Source organism: Cynocephalus volans, chromosome 7 (assembly GCF_027409185.1).
Source record: "Cynocephalus volans isolate mCynVol1 chromosome 7, mCynVol1.pri, whole genome shotgun sequence".
In the NCBI taxonomy this organism is placed as follows: Eukaryota; Metazoa; Chordata; class Mammalia; order Dermoptera; family Cynocephalidae; genus Cynocephalus; species Cynocephalus volans.
In genome coordinates this window covers 74,153,754-74,168,502 of record NC_084466.1, presented here as the reverse complement: position 1 = coordinate 74,168,502, position 14,749 = coordinate 74,153,754, and the positions used below count along the sequence as shown (strand labels likewise).

At 40.0% G+C, this 14,749-nt stretch overlaps 1 protein-coding gene across 1 annotated transcript in view; it reads right to left on the bottom strand.

The window, feature by feature from the left end:
* SOHLH2 (spermatogenesis and oogenesis specific basic helix-loop-helix 2) overlaps positions 1-14,749 on the bottom strand; it is a 58,052-nt gene that overhangs the window by 31,222 nt on the left and 12,081 nt on the right. Inside the window, 3 exon segments of the mRNA XM_063101546.1 lie at positions 1,049-1,153; positions 1,234-1,295; positions 8,358-8,572. Of these exon segments, the coding sequence (XP_062957616.1) occupies positions 1,049-1,153; positions 1,234-1,295; positions 8,358-8,572 (382 nt within the window).

The following is a 14,749-nucleotide window of genomic DNA, read 5'->3' as shown; positions in this document are numbered from 1 at the left end:
AAAACTGTATATATTTAAGGTGCAACTTGAGTTGATGTACACATACACTGTGGAATAATCACTGCAATCAGGTTAATTAATGTATCACCTCACTTAGTTACTATTTTCCTTTCTCTTTTTTGTGGTGAGAACACTTAAGATCTCCCTACCCTCTTAGCAAATTTCAAGTACACAAAACAGTATTGTTAACTGTGGTCACCATGCTGCACATTAGGTCTCCAGAACTTATTCATTGTACTTAACTGAAACTTTGGACCCCTTGACCATCATCTCCCCATTTAACATCATACTAATTTTAAAAGATTTCCTAGCTAGCATCCACACCTAGAAAGACCAAAAATAGTCATTGACCAACAGTGATTCCAATGGAATTTAATTTCAGAAATTAGAGTCTGTCCCTTTACAAGAAGGCTAATTTAATTAGTTTAAGTGTTTAGATGCTGGTGATAAGCATAATATAATAGGTAAAGAGTTTAGAAATGTGAGGTTTAGTCGAAGCCCTGAAGCTAATTCTCTGTATCTAAAAGTCTAAAACAGAAAAGATAACCACCTTAATTAACTTAAAGAAGTAAAATAATGTATAGGCAAGTGTTAGCATAGCAGAAAGTACTGCACAACTCAGGTTAGTGCCCCTGACTTTTAAACAATCTTACAATGACGCAGCATGAACAATTCTATTTTAATGACAGAGAAATTACGGTGGCTAGGCTACCAAAAAAAAAAAAAGTACTAACACAATCTACCAACAAAACAAAACGAAACACCCTGTGCCTGCTACAACACTGCATTTGTCCTTGGGCAACATATTTTAAACCTCTGAAGACAAATTTTTTTCCTCTCAGGTAAAGAACATATATATTTCTCTTTATTTACACTTATTTTCTTCAGACTATGATTAACAAAGATTACACGTTCTTTATAGTGCACAGCACACATCCTCAACAAGTAAAAGGTGTAAGTGGAAAACCAATTTAAAATGTATAAACATAGTTTTCATAGAATTTTAAGTAAAATTTTTTGAATCTTTGGAAACTTATTTTTCACTCACCAGTACTTGAGAAATATGTTTTCCAGTATTTTACTACAACGCTCATTTTTTCCACGGTGAGTGGTTCAGTTACAGTAATATCAGCTCCACGACCTGAAAAACAACCTAAGAATTTTTGTATTAAATAGTGACCTTATGATTTCTATTTGGAGAAAAAACAAATACCATTTCCAGCAGGCACATACCGTTAACATTTTCAGGGATTATAAAAACAAACAGCAAATGTGTATTTTTCTTCTTGCCAAATCTGAGAGAGAAAAAAAAATATTAAAATGAAGCAAACTCTTCATTCAAAACATTGGGATTCAAGAGTTTAGCTTAATAGGAACTGAACTACAGTGATTTTCTTTATTTCTTCAGAATTTAAAATGATGGCATTAATGTGGAAATTTAGAAAGGGTGGCATCTCCAATCAGTGAGGAAAAAGATGAACCACTTTTAAAAAAACAAAAGAAAACAGCCTAAACCTTAACTAAATTTTTGATCTGGTCACCAGTTTATGAAAAATTTGGGGAAAAGAACATTTTAAAGAACACTGCAGGTATGAAATCAGCAAAATCCAGAATCTGGGAAATTTTGTAAGATGAATTACCCCTTTAAAATATACATGTGTGTAATTAAAGAATAAGAGATAAAGAAAAGAAAAACCAAACAAACTGTGGGAAGAGAAAGTTGAATCCTGATTTGTAAAAACTCACAGTTTGAAATTTTCAGGTGTTGTATGGTATCACAGTTGTTTTGTTTTGTTTTTAAGAGTCCTTATCTTAGAGAGCTACCTGTTAAAGTATTAGTGGAAGAAATGAAATATCTTAGGTTTACTTTAAAATAATCCACTGGTGGATGGAGCAGGGAAAATTTTTAAAAATTTGTGACATTGTAATTAATTAAACTCAAGAGCACGGTAAGTTGGAATTTCTGACAATTTGATGGATACTGAGCCTTGTCATTGACCAAAAGAAAATGATTTTCCAAGGAGAATATTACTGCGAACCAGACTTTAAAGAGAACAGTTAAAAGTGCTTAAGAAGAACAAACTGTTCTTAAATACTTAAAATATTATTTTTTAGTATATGGTTATATATGGTAATTATTTATTCATTAAAACAAGAACTGGAAGAACCCCCACTGCATAATATTGTTATATTATTATATGTGCATTTAGAAATAAGTGTATATTATTTTATATGCCAACTTACATTATACATAATTTATATATCTGAGTCATTTAATTGAGAACCTACTATGTGCCAGAGTCTGTGCTAGGCTCTGGGGTCATTGTGGTAAACAGACAGACAAGGTCCCTGTTCCCATGGAGTTAACAGTTTCTTGAGAGGCACAGACATTAAACAAAATACTGTTGATAATTAAGTGGCCAAAAATGTGTCCTGCCCTGTGAGGAAAAGCCATGGGGTCCAACCGGAGCGTGTGAGTGGGTCCCCCCACCTCTACAGCCTCAGGGGAGGCTTCCAGGCAGCCAGGGCTCCAGGCTGGCCAGAAGTCAGTCACAGGGAGAGTGGGGGACCAGGGAGCACGGGAAGGAGACACGCAGCAAAGTACATCCTGGGCCAAGGGAACAGCATGTGCACGGGCACTGAGATGGCAGAGAACAAGGTGAGTTTGATAAAGTGAAAGAAGCCCAAGACAGCTCCAGCACAGAGCATCTGAGGGAGATGGACATGAGAAGAGGCCAGACAGGTGGGGAGGGCTGGACTCTGACCACAGTAGCCTTTAGGCCAAAGGAAAGATCTGGGATTTAATTAAAATGGGCACTGGGAAGCTGTTCCATGTGGGAGCAACAAGATTACATTTGCCTTTTAGAAAGACTACTGTGCCTGTGATGGTATGGATTGATTGGGATGGCACAGGGTGGACTGGACAGACTGTACTGCTGTTATCCAGGCAAGAGCTGATGGCAGAGTAAGCAGACATACCTGAGAACCTTCTGCAAAAATAAATAATTCAGAATGTTAACTAAGTTAATTACTTTGGACAAGCAGGATTATTGCTAAAATGTGACATTCACCCAGTGGAGGTCTATTCAGGCTTGATTCTGTTCTATTAATTCTGAGGAGTTGGGGCTGGAAGAGAAGAAAGGAAGGGATACGTGCATTGCTTAATGATGGGGATACATTTTGAGAAATATGTCATTAGGTGATATTATTGTGCGAGCATCACAGCAAACCTAGGTGGTAGAGCCTACTACACACTTAGGCTATAAGGGGATAGCCATCGATATCTCACGGGACCACTGTCGCATATGCAGCCCATTGTTGACTGAACAATGGTGTGTGGCTGTATATTAAGTGGTGAGGAAGTGCGGAGTGTAATGGAGGTATGGACAGCAGGATGCGTCCATATGTGGTGTATGTGGTATATGTGGTGCGTGCATATAATGTGGAGTTTAGTAGAGGTATGGACAGCAGGATGAGGAAAGAGAGGTGGAAGGAGAAAATGGACTGAACAGATAGGACCACTGAAAGAAAGTTATTCAATAGTTTAGTCCAACTGTTGAAATAAAAATACTTTACAGACTCAGAAAAAGCAAATTATCATGTTAAAATAGTCTACAATTAGAGAATTTTTAAAAAAGACTCTGCTTTTAGAAATCATCTTATGTCCATTTTTGAAAAACTATATAAATTGATTTTACTGACACTAAAATATGTTGGACTTGGATATATAGATTTATATGCCCTGATGACTTTCAGATTTCAAGCTTTACAGCAGAGTTGGAATCTCTAGACTTTTGTCATTAGCACAGAATCACTGACCAACCCAAACACTCCCTCTGCCAGTGAAACCCTAACTGTAGAGTGTATAGGGACCCCAGCAAACGATAGAATTCCCAGAGCCCAACACTCTGTTCCTAAGCTCAGCTTCTCATTCACATTCTCTACAAATCAATAAGCTAAAAGAGTTCCTAGTTTCCAGGATCAACAAGAAAATGTTCTCTTTCTAATGAATGAATGTTCCAAAACTAAGCAACACAAAAACTAGAAACAAAACAAAAATCTCTTTTATCCACCCCAACTAATACCACTTTGTTTTCTATATATAAAATCAAATCACAGGTTCTGAGACCTTCCCAATTGATGTCTCCCATGTCTTAAAATTTTGTATCTCACTGAGGACAATTCATTTCTCCTCATGTTTCACATATTATACTGTTTAAATGTCGTTATGGTTCCTGAGACTCTACCCCACATATGAGATTGGATGCTGACATCCTCCTTCCCATTCCCTTCCCATTCCCATCCTCCTCCCCATTCCCTTCCTCCAGGGCTCTCTGAAAGGAGAGCCAGCCAGAAGTTCAAACTGCAGTAGTGCCCATCATCAGTCTTGCCCAGCCCCTGGTCTGGCCTCCAGCGGCTGAGAAAAAGTGGTCATATGAAAGAGCTTTGAGCTGAGTTGTACATTCTGCTGACCAGAGTATCTCAGGAAAGCTTGGCCTCTGAAAGCTATCGTCAAGAAGGCACAGAGAGGTCTTATAAGTCCCCTGAAGCTGGGGGAAATTTCTAAACTTACTTCCTTTAGAGCCAAGGGACAAAGGCCAGTGTCATGTTTGGGTTGTGACCTTCTTGAATACAGCTATACATTATTTTGTCCATGGACCAAATGCAGCCAAACTACCCTGGCGTGGCCTATTGGGACTTGTAACAAACATTAATTACTTAATTACAACAACCAGTTTCTTTAAGAAAAATGAGACTTTTACTATAAATATAAAAACACTGAGTTCACTTGCTACTAATAGGGCACCTACAATAAAACGTAGTAACGTTCTGATAGTTTCTTTTGGTCAGTGGTGAAGGTTGGTGTGCCCTGCTCCCAATACGCTGTTCCACAGAAGAGTTCTTCCTGCTTTGACATTCACCTCACGACATAGTGCTAGAAATGATAAAGATCTAGAATTTTCCTCACTTCCTATTCACATACACCACCAATTTCTAGGATAACATTTTCAGTAAAACTACTTAGATTTTTTTTGTTATTGTGTTTATTGTCACATATTCAGGGAACCAGGTCATGCAAACTGTCGAATAACATTTACTGAGTTACACTTGAATAAACATCAAGGATGTTTTGGAATTGAACATAAAAGGGCAACTTACTAGATCCTTGTGCTTCACAAGATTGGGTTTTCTTAGTGAAGTGATAAGTTAACTGATCAGATTATTTAAACTACATGGGGAAAAATGAAATCAGATCTGGACTTGATCTGTAAACTGAGCACATGGAACCACGTCCTGCATTCCTTTCCTGTTGCTCAACTGCTCTGAGCTCACAAGGATCATGCAATTTTAAGAACTGCGGAGCCATTTTATGAAAAAGGAAAATCACAATTCCAGAAAGGATCCATACATTGTTGATAAATTTGAAACATATTTTAATTTTCTGTACCTGCTTTTGGAAGAGAAAGTGTCAGAATGTGTCTGAATTATAGTCCTTTGAATGTGGCTCAATTTTGAGAATTGACCTAAGTCAAGAGCGAAATATCCTAGAATTCTAGAGCCAAGAATATGAATCCTAAGGTTATCTTAAAATATTTTACCACTGGGTAGTATTTGAGCTCATCTGCTCAGTAAAAATACTCTCTTTCAAGAAATGAAAACAAACTAGCAGTACTATCAGGAATGCGAACCAGTAATTGAGATGTACTGTACTTCTTGAGGGTGTCAGTCTGTAATGTGCCAATATTTTATAAATAATTAAAGTTGATCAATGATTAGCACCAAGCTTAAAAAATAGTCCTTATGTAAGAATAAATTTAAGTATCTTTTACAGAGGCTGCTTTCATTTTATTCTAAAATTAATAGAGCTAATAGGCTAAACTTCATTCTTATTTCCACTAAAAATCCACATGTCATACAGATTTATAATCATGTGCTCTAATACTGAAAATACATATGGACCCTTCTACTCTAGAGTAAGTTCCTCATTCACTGGCAGGGAACATAAAATGCCCAGGGAGAGAAGAATAAGGGAAATAGTTGTACATTTTCCTGGACCCATTCAGACTTTGAGATATTACAAAACAACAACAAAGATCTAAGGGTAAAAGTCAAAAATATAGCAGAAGAAAAGCTAAACCAGGCTCTTCATTTTCGTTTAGTCATTAAATGTTAGCCCAAACTCAAAAGATACAGCACTTTAGTAAAGATGAAGGTTTGAAAACCTTAAAAATGGGACAGTATGTGCATAGAACTCATTATCCTAAGAAAAACTATAGACATTTGCAAAAGGGTTTAAATAGTTCATAAATCATAAACTCTTAACAGTTCTGAGGGCAGGAAAGGGAATTTCAGACACATTCCTACCTCTGAGGCCATCATCATAGAAGCAAAGCTTCCACAAAGAAAACTTCGCCCCTTTTGCAGAGAGGAACACAAAAGCTAGCACTCATTGCCTGCCCAGAACGGCACTCATCACACTCTTCCACACAGTCATCGCTCAGGCTGCCAGCGAGGAAGGTAACACCTGCTGTCAGGCAAGACCTATGCTGGGTATTGGTAACAGCCCCCAAGACACAAGGAAAACAAATCCAGGAGTATTCCCAAAATTATCCTTTTTTGCTTTCCAAACCAATGCTTGTACAGCAAAATCCTAGAACTAACATATGTATGCATATCTGTACACGAGCACCTTCACCTGCCTCCTACTCCCTGCTGAGAAGACTTAAGCCACAACACTCAGGGTGACGGAAGCAGCAGAGGGGAGAATCTGCACAGGTGAGTATCACACGGCAGGTTCTCTCCTTTAACTTCCCATGTTTTAAAAACTGTGACTAAGCATAAAGGTGGTTCTTAAATAGAACTTTATCTCGTCCCATTCAAATTGTACCTCCAACAGTGAGCAAATGCAAAGCTCCCCTCCATCCAGGGAGGCATGAGCCATGCTGACGTGTCCCGCGCTCTTCCAAAACAGCATCTACGTGTGGTTTACACTAAGTTTGGTGTTTACTGAACCTCAGAGGTGCAACAGAGGTGGCTTCAATACAAAATTTAAATAAGGACATGCTTTTAGAAAGGACTTAAAGGGCAGAGGAAAGAGCTCTAGTCTGAGTTTTGTGACAGCAAGCCACGTGGTCTCAGAAAGCCATGTGGTCTCAGAAAGCCAAGTGGTCTCAGCCAGCCACTCCAGTCTCCATCTGTCAAGGAGGGATGATGAAACTCTGCTCTACCCAACTCATGCAGCCGTTGTAAAAATAAAAAAATACCATATAAATGATGAGTCCCCACATAGAGGAACTCTCTGTAGGAGATCTTTTTAAAGGTATGTAATAAGACAGGCATATTCTCAGGAGGACAGTACATAACATCTTTGGATGTGAAGTCACTTTGAGGTAGTTTGCCTGATTTGTCTAGAATGCATATTCCTAGCAGAAAGCAAAAGAAATGCAGGAGACCAACTGTTCTAAGAAACCCCAGGAGGAGTGTCTGTCTCTCCCTGGCACCAGGTACCCCAGTGGCTTGGGCTTCTTCTCATTCCAGCCTTTCTCCTCCCCTAAGGTAATTTGCTTGCTCCTGTTTATTCAGGGATCACAATATTGTCTCTGAACTTTCTCTTTTAGCCTAGAATGGCCTGTCCTTTCGAAAATTTTGACAAGCTCTCACACATTCCAATATTATCTACAATTCCACTTTCTCTATCAAGTCTTTTTGTAGAAGGAGAACCAGTTTGTTCTGACCTAATTCTGTTAAACATATCCTAAGCAGTTTGAAATCCTATTTTGTCAGTCAGGGAAAAACCTACTCTCCCTCCACTGGACTCCAGTTCTCTAGAGCTGTAGTGGGTTAAAAAACAGCAGAACTTGCATGGAGCTACAAGACGAAACAAGAATACTGGTGATGGTAGTGTCTGGATTCAATGGATCCAGAGAACGTCATGGAGCAGACACCTGCAGTCCACAGCTAACACGTCATAGGGCTAAGAGTGCTCACTTGCTTTAGTGTCTGCCGTAACGATTAATGAACTCTGAAAAAATGTGCTATTTTATTGATACACTTATTAAAAAGGTGTCCCTATGGGAATAATGTAAGTATTATATACTAAATAAACTTCTATGATCAATTAATTCTTACATTCTTACTCATACCTATTACTTTTCAAGTTAAAATGATAACTCTTATAACAGTATGTCAAACTGGCAATCAAAACAACAAAATATATACAGATTCTGCCCATGAAAAGATAGCCCTCATTTAAAAAATCAAAATAGAAATATTTCATCTTTTAAGGATTTTCATACAAGTAGATTTAGGTTCTATATCTGTTCTCAAGATATAGAGTGAAGGTTTTCAAAGTTTACCTAATTAACTTGACAGCATCCAGCTCCTCGGCAGTCAGTGAAGAAGTTACTTTCAGGAACACCATGTGGAATGTGCACTCTTCCAGAAGGACCAATGCCTTCTTTAGGTCACTAATGGTGATGGTGACTTCTGCTGCATCAGAAAAGAATTTCGGTACAGCATCAGCCAGGTAGCGAACAGCAACATCTCCAACTACTAAGAGGTCTATATTTGCCTAAAAGAGAAGGAATAAAACAGAAGCCCCACGTAATTAATATCTGGGCATAGAGAAAATGTCACACAAGAGCAAATAAAATAAATAAGGGTGACAGATAACAATGACTGACTCTACAGCTGGACTGGATGGTCAACTATAAGCACCTCAAGGACAGGAACTACTAATTTCATGTTCTTAGTACCTGAAGCGGTGAATGGGTATGAAGGCCTTGCTACTTTTAAAAGTTTTGCCTACCAGTGCTATTCTACTGTGGTTTTCCTGCAAATTTCTCTCTTGTCCTATTAACAATAGGTAGGATTCTTACGACCTAATTTTCTAATCACCTGTCAAGCTGGAAAATCTGTTTACTGCTGAGAGAACCAAACTGGAGACTCCCCCCCACAATTTATTTTGGTTAAATACATATTCCAGAAAATAGAGAAAGATCTAAATTCCTAAGTCCTAGGAAACACTCAAAGTCCAACACAACCCTCTAAAAATGCCAGAGAATAGGGATGCTTGAACTGATGGAATTAGTCAGAAGACAGTTGGAAATGCCAGGCCACAGACAGATCCACTGAGAAAACAGATTTGGGAGCTGACCAGAGTTGAAGGCAAGGAAACGGGTGAGGGAGTTGGAAAGGCTTATAAGGAGAGAAAGGCAGCTTGCCAGAGATGCAACCTGTGTCTCCACCGTGGGCTTCCCTCCCCTTTCAGCCTGGTTCCCTGAGGGCTGCAGGAAAGAACAGGTGAGTGCAAGAAAGAAGGTGAGAGCTCAAAGCACATGAAGCTTCTGCACTTCTCTGTGCTCACGGTCTCATTTTCTTCCTCCCTTCTTTCATTAAAAAAGTGAGTTTTTCTTTACCATCTCTCATATCCTAATTGAATGCCTTCCTTAGAAGCAACCACTGTCAACAGTCTGGTGTCTATGTCAAACATACAAGTATAATACACACATATATAGCTTCTTTTCATAAATGGGATATTATATATTTTTTAAATGATTTGTTTTTCTCACTTAACAATATGGCTCAACAATTCCTAAAAAGTTCTGGTTCACTGGGAACATTCTTTCTCATTTTGCAGGCTGTTATAGATTTATTCTCCTAAAAATATGTTTTCTATCATTTGTTAGGATCTGGGGTGGATGTGCTCATCTGTCATCTTGATCAAGTCTTCCTTATTTCCAGTGATAATAAGTGACTGAGCCATTCTCCTGATGCTGGGTTTTGATGTTATTACAATGCTGTGATGAACACCCTTATATAATATAACCTTGCACAAATGAGGATATACCAGAGAGTCAAAACTACAAGATCAGAAAGTAAATATTTGCTTCTGTTTTTCAACTTACATACTGCCAAATTGTCCTCCCCAAAAGATACAAATATTTCCATTCACACCAAAAATATGTATGAGTATTCATTTCCCTATACCCTTAATAAGACTGATTAATCTTCATCTTTTTAAAACTTTTGCCAATATTTTGAAAAAAAATCCTTAATTTTCTTTTAATTGGCACTTTTCTAATTAGTGGTGAAGCTAAGTATCTTTTCAGTGGCAATTTGCATTTCTATTCATTGCATGTTCTAATGATTACACATGCCCATTTATTACCTCTGCCCACCTTCCTAATTGTGGTTTTTTCTTCTTGTTCTGTAGGAGTTTATGTATTCTGGACACTAGTCAATTATTTTGTCCCAATGTGTCACTCAAACTTTATAATTTTGATCTTAAGTTCTCTAATATTTTAGTAAGAAGTCTACCATTTCTTTTATGGCTTTGGTGAATTTTGTCTTGTTTTCTATGCCATCTCTGTTTATGTTAAAATATGTTTTGATAGTATATTCTAATGCTTTTATGGTTTTAGTTTTAGCATGTAGCTTTTTATGCTGTCTAGAATTTATTGGCGATTAACATGAGGTATGTATCTGATTTCATCTTTTTCAAATGCAGAGCTAATTGTCATAACAGCATTAATGAACATGCTAAATTTCTCTCTGTGAGGAGCTGCCCGAAACCGCCATTACAAGATGGCGCTGATTTCCGGGGGAAGGCTGGTCGCAAACAGGCCTGGGCACATGCGCCTGGAATTTCTCTACCTCTGGCCTCCGCCTCTCCTGTGGCGTCAGCTGGGCCGATTGGGCAGCCACCAATCAGATGGGAGCACGTCCTAGGCGAGGGACTGTCCCTATATAAGGAGCGCGGGTCCCCTTGCTCGGGGTCTCCATTTTTGGCAAGCTTATGCTCTCCCTCTCAAGATGCATTAAAGCTGATCTGCAGAAGGATCCTTTGTGTGCCGCGTCGTTCTTGCTGGCGAGACGGTAGCGCGGGACACTCTCAGTGTTTTCAAATGCCACCTTTGTGTGTGTGTGGGGTGTGTGTGTGTGTGTGTGTGTGTGTGTGTATGCATGTATGTGTTTCTGGACTACATTCTTACCCACTGATCTATTTGCCTATTCTTGGTTGGTACCACACTGTTTAGTTACTAGCTCTTTATAGTATATTTTAATATTTGAGAGAGCATATGGTTCTCTCCTTGTTATTTTTCAATTTGGTTGATGTTTTCCCACAATTTCTCTTCCAATAGAATTTTAGCATCAGATTGTCAAGGAACCTTGTTGAAGTTTTGATTATAGCTGTATTTATTTTAATTAGGGAATATTGTTGCTGTATTAAATCTCCCTATTTAGGAGGTATGATTCTCATAGAATTTGGGTCTTTTTTTAATGTTCTTCAAACTTACAGTTACTTTCATATAGATTTTGCATGTGTCCTCATATATTTACTCCTAGATTTTCCAACATTTGAAGGTCATTGAGAAGGAGATATCTTTTCTCATCCACTACATTTTCTGATTATAGCTAACGTATAGAAGTGCTATTATTGATTTCTGTATGAGAAACTTACTTTGAGTACTTTATAGTACTCTCTATTTAGTTCAAATACATGTTAGTCTCTGTCTCTAGAACTTATGTCTTTTACTCATTGACCTTAAAGCATTGATTAGAACATCTAAAACAAAGATGAATAGCAGAAGTGACAGTGGGCACTCTTGCCTTGTTCCTTACTTTAGTGGGAATATTTCAAATGTTTTCATGACTGAATATTTCAAAAGTTTTTACAACTGAATATTACCGAAGGTTTCAATATCTTTCACCAAGTTGAAAAAAGTTTCTGTCTATTTGGAGGCTAAGAATTATAGATCAGAAATGGGTGTTGAAATTTACTAAATGCTTTTTAGTACGCACGTGATCATATTATTTTCTATACATTAATGTGTTAAGCACATTACAGTAACAGATCTCCTGATGCCAAGCCATTATTGCATTGCTGGAATAAACCTATCCAAAGTGTGGAATGAAATCAATTCATTTATTTTTAGATTTTTGCATCTATGTTCATAAGTAAAACCAGATACAATTTTATATTGTATTATCTTGTCTACTTTGGGTATCAGGGTTATGCCAGCCTTAAAGAATGAAATAGAAAGCTTTAACATTAGTCTACGGTCTTACATTTTTTATAAAACATAGAAATTATCTGTTTCTTGAAGTTTAGGTAAAATGTGTCTATAAAATCTGGTCCTGGGGCCGAGCCCATGGCGCACTCGGGAGAGTGCGGCGCTGGGAGCACCGCGACGCTCTGCTGCGGGTTCGGATCCCATATAGGAATGGCCAGTGCACTCACTGGCTGAGTGCCAGTCACGAAAAAGACAAAAAAAAAAAAAAAAAAAAATCTGGTCCTGAAGACATTTATGGAGGTGGGTCTTAGACTGCATTTTAGCCCTTTAGTGATTACTGGGAAACTTAGGTTTTCCACCTTAAGTGAATTTTGTTCACGTATATTTTTAGAAGTCCATTATACCTATGTTTTGAAATGTATTAATTTAAATATATATATATAAATATTTATTACTGGCATTGAGTTCATCTTGCTTTCAAACTAGAAATTAATATTTAATTAATTTTTTCTGTCTCTTTTTTCTGGTAATGCTTTAGTACGGTGTGGTCCAATACAGTACCTACATGTGGCTAAATTTAAACATATGTTAATTAAAATTGAATAAAGCTTAAAATTCAGTTCAGTTGCACTAGCCGCATTTAAAGTACTCATTATCTACATGTGGTAAGTGGCTACCATATCAGACAGCATAATTACAGAACATTTTCATCACTGCAGAGAGTTATACTGTACAGCATAGTAGAAAATCTAAATTTTCCTCCAAGTGGCACTTTGTTGTACCCACAGATTTTGGTAAATGGTGTGTTCATGTTCATTGCTAAATAGTTTATACTTTCAGTTTATATTTCCATTTTAACCTAAGAGTTATATTAAGCACTTATTAAAAGTGTTTTTTATTTTCAAGAGGATAGTACATTTGGTTTTGTTTTTATTTTTATCTTTGGCTGTTCATTATTTGCTCCTGTCTTATTTTGGTGCATTCTCAACCATGAACATGCCCTGCGCTACATGTACTTTTTAGAATTTGTTGACACTGGCGTTTCAAGATGGCAGTGGCTGCGGCGGTTGGCGCGGAGTAGCTGAGGTGGAAAAGGCGGCCACTGGGCCTCAGGCAGCCGGGAAACTTGTGGACCTTCCTCTTGCCATCTCTTAAGGGAGGACCACTGCTGGTGGCCGGCTGCGGGGGGTGACCGCCACTTTGCCCCCGGCAGGAGAGGCTGCCTCATTTACAGGCAACAGCTTTGAAGTGTGGAGCAGGAAAAGAACTGTTTCTTAGCTGCAAAAGCGAGTCTCGAAACAGGGAACATGGCGCCAGGGCTACTGTGGATGCAGACAGGATCCCAGAGGCCGGGGCTGCGCTGAAGGCGGCCAGCTGCCCTATTCAGGATTCGAGGTTTCAGGCCGGCATTAGAGAAGATTCCTGGGAGTGCCTGAGCCGCGCTGCGACTGAACAGCCCGAGGCGGCAGCGGCCGAGAACGGGGAAGGCAGCAAACCAGAGGCAGAGAGTGAGCGCCAAACCTGGCACAACCCTGTGAGTGACCCCTGGACCAGCCCTGTTTGGGGGGCTGACGCCCACCCGGCTCCCGCCTGCACCACCAGGCCACTCACCGCCCCGGGGCTGCCTCCATTTTCTCAGGTGCTGGCAGCTCCGCCCGGCTCGGCCGTCACTGAGCCTTCCCACTTGCTTGGCCTGGCGCCGGGCTTTCCGGAGCCTGCAGGCCGGCCTCCCCTCCCACTCCCTCTGCGGTTCTCTGGTGGGTTGGTGGCGTGGGGTGTCCCCGGCCAGTGTCGGGAGGGCAAGGAAGTACGGGCGGGCCGACTGTCACTCCACTACACCCGGGACTCCGGCCCCCGGTAAACTTCCTGTTACTGGGAGGCAGATACCATCTCTGCAGCCACCAGTTCGGAAAAAAGCCTAACGAATTTCTGGTTGGGAATAGTGTGGTAGGAGAGTTCCCAGGTCCGCTTGAACCTGCCAGAGAGCTGGCTGCAGGCGGGCACTAGACTCGGTTTAAACTGGGGGGATACAAAGGTGAAAAACTCCCGAGAAAGATCTACACAGTGCTACAAAGGCACCCAGAGAGACCGGTCGTCTGTGCCTAGCAGAAACCTGGTAGACTTCCTGGGCGAGGCGGTGCCGAGCAGGGTCTTGAAGGCCCAGCTGATAGACGAGGGTTGCAGAAGACACACCCCAGCCCAGCACAGTGCGCACAGAGTGGGGAGACGTGCGGCCAGGGAGGCAGAGACTCGCCAGAAACCACACACCCTGTGGGGTCACCACTGCACGATCCAACAGCCTGGGCCAGAGCACACAGAACAGGGAGAAGTCCGGCACAGGAAATGAAAGCTCAACAGCGATCACACACCCTGTGGTACGTGATCCACCAGCCCAGCAGAGTCCAAGCTGACCAGAACGGTGGCTCCCCGGAGAAGCCCAAGACCCGAGGCAACCACACACACAAGGCACTAGACGCCAACTGAGCAGCCACGGAGGTAGCCATACCAAATTGGCAACCACAGCAACATCCTAGTTAGTCATTAGTCTCAAACCGGTGGACTGTGAAACCCCCTGCCACAATGAATAAACATCAAAAAAAAGATACCAGAAATACAAAAACTCAAGAAAGTACACCACCGAAAGTTAATAAATCTCAAACTCTAGATCCTATAGAACAAGAAGCCCTTGAAATGACTGACAAGGAATTTCGAGTGATAATTCTAAGGAAACT